The sequence below is a fragment of the Drosophila miranda genome, chromosome XL, assembly GCF_003369915.1.
Source record: "Drosophila miranda strain MSH22 chromosome XL, D.miranda_PacBio2.1, whole genome shotgun sequence".
NCBI classification, from domain to species: Eukaryota; Metazoa; Arthropoda; class Insecta; order Diptera; family Drosophilidae; genus Drosophila; species Drosophila miranda.
The window spans coordinates 22,839,568-22,849,960 of record NC_046673.1 but is presented as its reverse complement, the minus strand read 5'-3'; the positions used below and the strand labels follow the sequence as shown (position 1 = coordinate 22,849,960).

At 45.1% G+C, this 10,393-nt stretch overlaps 2 protein-coding genes across 2 annotated transcripts; one reads left to right on the top strand and one right to left on the bottom strand.

Moving 5' to 3' along the window:
* Positions 1 to 3,111: 3,111 nt before the first annotated feature.
* Positions 3,112 to 3,804, bottom strand: LOC108151654 (39 kDa FK506-binding nuclear protein-like). The gene is made up of 2 exons (XM_017280376.2): positions 3,698 to 3,804; positions 3,112 to 3,644 (listed from the first exon to the last, which is right to left on the bottom strand). Exon 2 carries the CDS (start codon positions 3,613 to 3,615, stop codon positions 3,220 to 3,222), a length of 396 nt encoding a protein of 131 aa, XP_017135865.1. The 5' UTR covers positions 3,616 to 3,644; positions 3,698 to 3,804; the 3' UTR covers positions 3,112 to 3,219.
* A 5,099-nt stretch (positions 3,805 to 8,903) lies between these two features.
* On the top strand, positions 8,904 to 9,868 carry LOC108150871. Its single transcript, XM_033393425.1, has 3 exons — positions 8,904 to 8,998; positions 9,089 to 9,186; positions 9,242 to 9,868. The coding sequence occupies exon 3, from the start codon at positions 9,243 to 9,245 to the stop codon at positions 9,723 to 9,725; it is 483 nt and encodes a 160-aa protein (XP_033249316.1). The 5' UTR covers positions 8,904 to 8,998; positions 9,089 to 9,186; position 9,242; the 3' UTR covers positions 9,726 to 9,868.
* Positions 9,869 to 10,393: the final 525 nt, after the last annotated feature.

Sequence of the window (10,393 nt, the reverse complement as noted above, 5' to 3'; positions counted from 1 at the left end):
AATTTGGGCAACAATCAATAATGGAGCCAGCCAAGCGGATGACTTTACCCAAACTATCGTTACGTATCTTCGCTTCCTTAATTCTCGAGCTTCTACCACCGGCCCCATACCATACCGTCCGCCCACCGCGATTGCACGACTACTATTTAAAGTTATTGGGATCTCTGGGGGCGCCTCCACTTAAAGTTTCCCTGTATGCACATAGTTGTTGGCTTGTAATGCGGTAAATCCGAGCAGCTTGCCACGGCCTGCGGCTTGCTGCCACCTCTCAGGACTCAGGACTCAGGACTCAGCTTTCGGCGCTCTTGGGGCTCTCAGGGCACTCGGGTCTCTCGTGGCAGGCAGACAAAGTATTAAAAAAGTTTTCAAATTTTCGTGAGCCCGGGCAAATGCAGGTTGCTCTTTATTGCGTTAAAAATTTTCGCTTTCACAGGGCCTTATCCTTATCTAGGAGCATTAAGAGAACGAGCAGCACACACCCAACACACCCAACACACACTCCATCGACAGTTGTAGGTTGCTGCCACGCCCCGTGGCGGTGGCGGTGCCGGTGCCGGTGCCGGTGGCAGTGGCGGCTTTTTCCATGAGCTCTGTAATTGATTTATGGGCGCAGACGTGCGTTGAACGTCTGCTTACAATTTACCGCCTGGCCCCGGCTCCAATCACGTCCGGGAAATAACAGAGAGAAAGAAAACCCGCACGCCGCAAAAGAAAAGCGAAACGAATCGAAACGAAACGAAACGAAAGGAAATGGAAAAGCAGGACAGGGCAGTGCTGGAAGGAAGACACCGCTGGCCGGACGACACCACCGGAGGAGTCACCCAGAGGACTACAAATTAGTCAAAACTTCTATGGCAACAGCGATTTAAACTGAGATCGAGAGTGGATGACGCTGCTGCATAATGCATGAGGCGAGGGGAATATGGGGGTATGGCAGCTTCACAACAAGATAATATGATAAACTACTCTTGAATTTCAGATAGTACAAAGAGACAGAGAGAGAGTACCTTAAAAACTACAACAAGAAAGCGAATTGACTGGTGGGGACAAGGTGGGGTATAACTTAAGAAACACTTACACACTTACAATGGGAGGATGGCCTAACGATGAGTCGTAGACCAATATTAGTCCATAGACCAAGTCTCAGATAAAACCCAACACTGGAATGGCTTTATATTCTTTCTACAAAACAAAGATACACACAAGTCCCTCAAGCAGTATGCTAAAAACACTTGCAAAATAGTAGTAATACTCTTAATATTCTATTCTACGAGTACATATATAGATTTCTCTATGATATGAACAAGTTTTGGTGCGAGTGGGTCTGGGGACCTTTCCAAATTCACAATGAAAAGTATGAAGTATCTTAGCATCTTAAGAACGTCTTGGAGTTTGGCTCTTGGAAAGCTGACATCTACTCAACGGTCCTGTTTACATCTTCTTCATTATAGACATCGCTGGTTATGGCAGGACAATGAAACTTCAACGACTATGGCAGGAAGACAACAAAGATGGCAATGAGTACGTCAATGGCAGTGCTTTCATTTATTTGGCTGCTCCCCCCACCTGGCAATGCAATCAATTTGCATTCTTCCCCTGGCTCCACGGGAGCCGCATACTCACACTCGTACTTGTAGATACTTGTACTCAGTCTCGTACTTCGCTATCGGACACGACGGACAACTTTCTGATGCGCTGAAAAACAACTTGGCTGTGGAAAAGGGCTCCATAAAACTGACCGCCGGAAAAGGGGGATGGAGCCAAAGACGGTGCCACGGAGACGCAGCTCGCTCGAGAGATTGGTCAAAAGATTGAGATTGAGCAGAAATAAAAATTTATGGAGTGGTCATTTATCACAAAGACAACAAACAGTCTTGTGGGGTGGGGCTGGAGGTTTTTTGGGTGCCGTGCCACATTACGTGCCCCTCCCCTGTCTGCGGCAAGGGATAGATAGGATAGTCCGCGTCCAGCTGTTAGTTTGGCTGTAAAAACCAGCAGTAATATTAACGGGCACCCTGTTGCTTTTGCTTTTGCTTTTGCTGGGTCTGTGGCTGTGGCTGTCGGTGATTCAGTTCAGTTGTTTCGTTGTTTGTTTGCCCATTCAGCGTCGGGATATTCAAAAGTTGCATTTTTAATGGAGTTTCCTTGTCAAACATGACTTTGATTCCCTCGTTGGGGAATCCAGCCGTCAGCTGAGTGCGCGGCTCCCTGTGATCCATCCACTAATGTAATTTTTACTCGGATTGCCACACATAAACACCCACAGACAGAGCGGAGCACACATCGCACCATACCACAAGGATACCCAGATATATTCAAATGCTTGAACATTTTTACGCATTTCACACGTCAAATTCCCCGCGGAGCGAGTCGTCAGGCGTCCGGGCATCCGTATCCTGGCAAGCGAATCACTCACAGATACACCTGATACACACTGATATGAGTACATATATGAGTACATACGTGTGTACACACTCGTACATCTGTGGGTGGTGTTTGGCGTGTACATCTGTGGCCAAGAGCCACCAAAATGCCCTTCAATAGGACAACCAATAAAATGACCAGGCAGCACAGGTAATGGCAGCACTAAACGGCTCCGAATTGCTGCAAACGAGCATTCGAGCACTCCACAGAATGTCACCCGATTGTGCGCCAAAAAACGATGAGAAATGGTTGCTGGAATACAATAAAATTTTTCATTAATGTGTATGCCTCCTGCATTTGTAGGTGCGTTAAGCAGTGGGGTCCCGATCCAAGCTGAGCTCTCTCGACTTGTACCAGTTTCTTTTATCACCTGCAGTATTCGCCGCCGTATTGCATCCTCCCACTACACTCTCTCAGCAATTCATCTTTGATATTCCTTATAGTCGAGTGCGTCGAACACGAATTGAACGAATATCGGACTACTCTACTGCGAAGTCTCTGCTCATCTGCGCCATGCGCATCTGACTGCGGAAAAGGCGGCACGCACTGGTACCATCCACCAAGGCATACGCTCAGAAGCATATTCTCGAATAATCCGGATAACTATTAGCCACACTAGCCAAACCAAGAACTGATCAACAATCCACTCGATGCACGCATCAAAAGAAACAAACTTACACACTTTCATTGCATTGTGTATGTGTGTATGTGTGTATTTGAGAATTGTTATTGATCGATTGATATGTTGATTTCTAGTGCATTGGCAACCAGACTGTGTTGTGCTACAGTGGAAACTTATGCGAATGGATTGCTGTTTTGGACTTCACACTTGACCCACTTTGTGGCGGTTATGAAGCAGTCCTCCATGCGAAAGGAGCCCATGCCATGCTCGAGCTCCCGCATGCATCCCACCAAAGTGACCATCACGGTGCCATTGGACTCCAGGTAGAGTATTTCGCCCGGGTGTACGTCGATGTCCAGGGACACTTTCGGAGAACATTCACGCAAATCGGCCAGGATTTTCTCATTGCTTTTGGTCTTCAGCCAGAGCTTGGCCCATATTCCCTGATCGAGGGTGACGTTCGCGAGGTGGATCGGCTTCTTCAGGAAGGGGGTGTACGTGTAGTCAGGCTTCATGTACAATTTGGAAAAACGCGGTGACTGGAAGTGGGATAGCGCCAGTTTACTCATTTTACTCAATAGCCCTGATAGCTATAGCACTGAAAAGTATCGTATTAGGCCAATATTCCACACCGCACAACGCTCAACTTACCCCAAAGCAGCGAAAAAAAAAGAAGTCGGAAAAAGTACAAAGCCTACAAGCGAATGACTGAATTTTCACTGACACGGCACTTGACATTATTGACATTATTCTCATCGACTTAGAGAATGCACCGAACTATCGCACTATCGATACATGTATTTACTACAAGCCTGGTAGGGAAACAGTATCCGAAGGAAGACCCGTGCGGCGCCACATTGTACGCATAGTTTCTGCTGCAAAAAGTGCTCTACAGTACCCGTATTGATCCGGGCATCTTCTGACATTGGACAATCGAATACAATATTTGAGAGACGAGAATACGATACTTTGATCTTTGAGTACACTACATCTACATCTAGTGCTACATCTTCAGCGACTTCATCTGCGGACCTGCTAACTTGAAATTGGATCCGTTTGAAATTTGCCTGGCGAGCCAGTGCCTTTGAGGGTCGACCATCGATAGGCCTTGTAGCGATTGTATGTTAGTCCATTAAATTTGGAAAGAAAGAAATGGATTCAGTGCTCCCAAATATGTACAAATCGACGATCTAAATACTGCACATTTCAGGTAAAATACGTGAGATCTAAGCGATATATGGCAAGACAACTTGGGCGAACGAAACGGCAAGTTTTACTGCGATATGGACATGCAAAGTGCTAAAAGTTGGCTTCAAGGAAGTAGCTCGGACTCTTTATTAATGTCCCCTCTCCAGCCCAGTTTTGGGTCCAAGCCGAGCAGAGACGAATCATAGCGAGTGCCAGAAAATGGGACACGTAGCGGAAAAAAAAGCTGTGTGTCCAAATTTCAAACGTGCAGAGCCGCAGACAGGGCCAGAGCCGGGAAATGGCTCTGGGCTTGGACTACACTCCCTTTTCAGTCTTAAAAAAAGACAAAAGCAAAATGTCTGCCCTTGTCTTGTGTCATTGCATTGCATGTAGAATGTAAAATAACATGCAAAAATAAAGAGAAGTCACGGACAGACAGACAGAGGGGGAGAGAGAGAGAGAGAGAGTGATCCTGAAGTCCACTTGGGCGACAATTAGAGGAATATTCTTTATTTTATTCTCTGGTATGGCTGGCAGGACTGGTGGCGGGCTGAGCAAAAAGCGACGACTGAAGAGTGCAATTGTGTGTGACACTTTCGGTTTCCACTCCACAAAAACACACCGAAGACAGCATCTGCAATTCCTTTAAGGAGCGCTTTAATAGTAAAAGTAACATCGCTGATATATGACCCCCGCAGAGACTTTGGAACTGATTCGAATGCGTATTCGGTGGAAGCCCCACGGCGATCCAAAAAGAGTGTAGGGTCGAAAATACCAACCATTATGCAGAAAGGAAAGGATCTTGTCCTGGGAGTCCGTCAACTCTGCAACTCGATGACCACCAAAATGTAATATACGAACAAGCCAAGGATGAGGCAGAAGGCTGAAAACTAACCAAATTGCAATCCGAGTCGATGCATGGAAAATGCATATTTGGAGATGGAAAACAACGGCCTAAAACAATTAACGGAGCATCGGGCAATAAAATCAAATAGAACGAAAGGCAGACAAGCATCAAATCGAAATTGGGACGCTGAGCTGGTTCGGAAAATATGCAATTGACTGAACAGACGCAGGTCTGTGCAACCGCGGAGCGATTCTATCGCATGGTCTGGCATTCCTCTGGCGCGTCGCCCAAATCGATGGCATATGGCCGTGTTTGGGGGCCACACGCCACACGCCACCCACCTCGAGGCATTGCCATCAACCAGAACTGGGAGCTGGGAACTGGGAGTAGTCCCAGCAGGGGTCTCTTCCCACCTCTTCTTAATGCTGCCGTTGCAAGTGCATCCGTTGCAGTTTGAAATTTGAGTAAAATAAATGAAGTTGAGTGTGCCACCTTCTCGGTTGCCGGTTGTCGGTTGTCGGTTGCCGGCTACCGTCTGCCGTCTGCTGTCTCCCGTCTGCTTTCGTCGCAATTGATGAGCACGGCAGAGCACGACAGAGCATGGCATCTGCGGCATCAAGGAATGCCCTGCCCCACTGCCTTTGCCCCAGTGCCAGTGCCACTTCCACTCGCAAGTAATTCAAGTGAAACCACATTAAGCTTACTTTGCTAATTGCGTGCGACACGTCGCCAATGTCGAGCGCTTCCCGAGCATGCGAGCATTCCACCCGGCACACGGCGTCCATCTCCGCCATTTGCCCCACTTGCAACACACCCGCTTATCTACATAACTGTGGCACGTGTGCGCGTTTGGCTGCAGCTTCAGGGAACTGGCAGCATGGCAGATGGGGACAGGGACAGGGAGAGGTGGAGGGACAGGGACAGGGACAGGCCCGTCCCAGGCGGAGCCAGGCAGCCGCCGGAGCGGGCCAATCATTTTAATTAATTTGTGAGAGTGTTGGTGGAACACACACGAATTTATTATACTCCAACGACTCGTACTCGTCGCCAACTTCAGCTCGTCCTTTTTTCCTCTGCAAACTGCTGAAAATTAAGCTGTTTGTGTGGGAAATCCGTGTAAACCAAACTTTTGATTACGAAAACCAAGGAAATCAATGGCCAATACTAGTGTTGGGTCGTTCATGAACGAACGAACAAAAATGAACTATTCATGGAAGTGAACGAACTGAATAAGTTCATCTTATTCGTTCTTTTTCGTTCATCGTTCTTTTTTGTTCATCGTTCTTTTCCGTTCGTTGTTTTTTGTTCATCTGTCGTTCTTTTTTGTTCATCGTTCGTTTTCGTTCGTTTTTGTTCCTCATGTTCGCTATGTTTGAGCTGGTATGGCAGCTCTTTTTGTTTTGCTCATTTCGTTTTGTTCGTTATTTTTGAGTTGGTATGGCAGCTCTTTTCACATTTTGTTGTGGCGGACTCTGGCAAGAAAGTTGAAAAGAAATTTAAACTGTTTTGAAATGTCGCTTAAACGTAAATTTAGTGCTTTATGGAATCACTTCGATGCCATAGATGACAAAAAGGCAAAGTGCAAGTACTGCAAGTCGGATTTGAGTATAGCCGGAGGTTCACAGAGCAATTTAACACGGCATTTGAAGTTGAAACACCCAGCTTCTCTCGATGAAATTGAACGACAAGGAAGTACTGAAGCCAGTTATTCTGCCGCCACAACATCGCAGCAAGAAATAACTGCATTTGTTCAGAAGCCACCGACAGCGCGTAAAAGTGAGCAATTAGACAAACAGTTAGTGCGAATGATTTCCAAAGGCCATCATGCTCTCCGGATCGTGGAGGAGCCGGATTTTAAGAAGCTGATAGAGGACGTTTCAAATTGCCCTGGATATAAGTTGCCCACACGTAAAACGCTGTCTAATGTGCTACTTCCAAATATACACAGTGAGTTAATTGCCAATGTGAAGAGAAGATAGCATCTGCATCTGGAGTTTGTCTCACAACTGATGGATGGACATCGCTCACCAATGAGAGTTACATAGCTGTAACCGCACACTTCATAGACAAGACGAATATGGAACTATCTTCGCATATGCTAGCTTGTGAAGCGTTCGGTGAGAGGCACACAAGCCTCAATCTTTGCTCTTTTCTTCAGAGTGTTGCAGCTGATTGGAAAATTGAAGATAAAATTACTGCAATTGCATCAGACAATGCTGCCAATATCGTAACAGCGATAAAATTGGGAAATTGGCGCCATATTCCATGCTTTGCCCACACTTTGAACATCATTGTACAGAAAGCACTGGGACCAATTGACAGTGTAAGGGTCAAAGCAAAGGCAATTGTAGAATTTTTCAATCGCAGCTCATCCGGATTCAAGAAGCTCAAAGAAATTAATAGCCAATTAAATCTTCCCGACCTTAAGCTGACACAAGATGTGCCTACACGTTGGAACTTAACATACAAAATGTTTCAGCGCTTGTCTATTTTAAAAGATGGAGTTATGGTGGTCATTTCCCTTCTACGCCCTGAACTAGTACTGACCCAGGCAGAATGGGAAATTATTGATGGTGTATTGCCAGTGCTGAAGCCATTTTCTGAAATAACAACTGAAATTTCAGCAGAGAAAAATGTCAACTTATCAAATGTTATTATAATGGCCACATTGCTGCATCAATCCATAGCCAAAGCTATTCCAAAAGATGATTTTCTACGGGCAGTCGTAGAAAAACTCAAAGAGCAGTTGACCGTACGTTTTGGGGATTTGGAAAATAATATTTTGTATGCAGAGAGCACCATACTAGACCCAAGATTTAAAAAACGGGGTTTTAGGTCCGATGAATGCTATGAAAAAACAGTTGCAGCTCTACAATGTAAGATCGCTCAAACGGGATTGGTTGATAATGTTGCTGATGATCTGTCTTCACAAATCGAAACCGTCAAAACGTCGCCAACCAAAAGTGGCATTTGGGACGAGTATGCCATTAGAGAGGTAGATAAATACCTAGCAGAAGAGAACATCAATAGACAGCAGGACCCTTTGATCTGGTGGGCGCAGCGAAAAAATGTACATATATCCACGACTATACGAATATGCGTTGAAACGTCTTTGTTTGGTGGCCACGTCGGTGCCATGTGAGCGCCTATTTTCTGCAGCAGGAGAAATAGTCCGCAAAAGTCGAACGCTTTTGACGCCCAATAAGGTTGAAAGCCTTATGTTTTTACATAATAATATGTGAAATACTTAAAAATGGTGTATATTTTATAGGTTTTAAAATTATAATGTACAACATAAGTAAAATTGATTATTGTTTTTCAGCCCCGACTTCTAAAACATATAAAATGGAAAACGAGATACTTAATTGAAACTGTTGGTTGTGTCCTAACGATATCAAGTACTAAGTACGAATTAAAATAAATTTAAGAAGTTAAAACGTCAATGAATTGTAGTGCATTATTTACGTATAAGCTTAAAACTAGATATGAGACTTTAAAATTGAACTAAGAACAAAAAGACCGATAAACAAAACAGGCCAAAGAACAAAAAAGAACGAACTAAAGGGACAATGAAAAAAAGAACGATGAACAAAAAAGAACGAACGGAAAAGAACGAATAAGATGAACAAAAAGGAACGAACTATAAGAACGACTTAGTTCACTGCATAAAAATGAACGAACGAACTTATTCAGTAAATTTAAACGATGTTTACCCAACACTAGCCAATACCGCCAAAGACCCCCACCCCCCACTAAGTTTCAGACTCAATCAGCTGATCGGCCCGCGACATTTTCCAGCACGGCCATGCGCCAGCTGACAAGCGTTGCCGAACACTTTCAAACACTATCAGACGACATCAGCGTTACCTTCTGCAATTGTAAATTGGGAAAATAATTCAGAAAACCTGGACAATTTTGTAAGAAACGTACAAATTCCGTAAATATAGTAGTATACCCAACTGCCACCATAGTTTCGTGATTGTTTATAATACATTTTTCAATTGCAGTGTGCTGAATTGTCTGTACAAAAAAGCAGCAAGCGAAATCAACAAGCCAGAAGAGCGGCAGAGTTTTTGGAATTTACAAGATTTGAAGACATTTCCATGTAAGTTTAATTGTGGCTTAGTAGTGGCAGTAGTATAAAGATTGTCTTCCCGCAGCATGAGCGACGATAAGTCCACCGAAAAAGAGATGAAGCCTGACATCCAAAAAGAAGAGCCAGAGCACAACCACAATGCAGAGCAGGTCTCAATGGAGGAGGAGGTCGCTACCTTTATGGCCGAACTGTTTTCAGCTTGCACACAATCGAGTGATGACGATTCGCAAGAGAACTCCAAGTCGATTAAAGATACCTCGGACGACAATGAGAAGTGTCCCCCCTACGTGGAGCAGCCGGGCGATTCGCAGAGTCCCAAAACGCATGCCTTTCCATATCAGGAATGTTCTGACGCCATGTTTCACGGCAAATTACTCGACTTTTCGCAGAGTCGCAAACCGCGAGGTTCTAAAGATGAGAAAGGTTCGGACGACAATGTTGAATGTTCGCATTTCGTGGATCAGCCGGACGATTTTCACTGCCAGGAAGTGTTGATACCAAACACACAGGAGAACCACGAGGATGGATATGGAAACTCAAGTTCTTAACGGCTAGGGAACCCTCTGAAATACAACTTGTATAGCAAGGGACTCGCCTGAAAATAAGCATAAAATGAACGAAAAGTCGAGGACAAACCAAAATAATTAAAAGTACACTGGAAAAATGTAAATCGAAAAAATATATGTATTCTAAAGTGATTTGAGATTGATTTTTTGGTCTGTTAGTTGTTTCTCATTTCTTTCAGATTGCGCACTGGATGGCATTGGGTTGGTCCCCATGTGGGTACTCGAGAGGGGGCGGACCAAGTCAGGTGTCCGTTAGTGAATTTCCACAACATTTGGGGGGAAATCCTTGAGCACTTTCGAGTGAAACTCTTGGGCACACATCTTCATGGCTTTTCTGCAATTTCGGGAGTGGCCAAAAGGGCGGAGTGCGGCTGTCACGGGGCTGCACTTTGAGGATTTGCCGTTTGCTGTTGTGCCACATCCATTGGCTCCGTCCGGGCCGAAAATGAAATGAAACGAAATGAATTGCCCCAAGTGCTGGCGGGTGTTTCATTTAAGTGTTCGCCTCGGATTCGCCCACCTGCATCTGGCCGGGATTGCACGCCATTAGCAGGAGTAATAGGCGAGGCGACCCGAGAGTGCACTCCGGCTACTTTCTTATTGCAACATTTAATGTTGGGGCAAGCCGAATTCAACCCTGTCCCTGTCCC

Bases quoted from the DNA above. Each gene is read 5' to 3' on its own strand.
- LOC108150871 (XM_033393425.1), top strand. From the start codon at position 9,243: ATGAGCGACGATAAGTCCACCGAAAAAGAGATGAAGCCTGACATCCAA.
- LOC108151654 (XM_017280376.2), bottom strand. From the start codon at position 3,615: ATGAGTAAACTGGCGCTATCCCACTTCCAGTCACCGCGTTTTTCCAAA.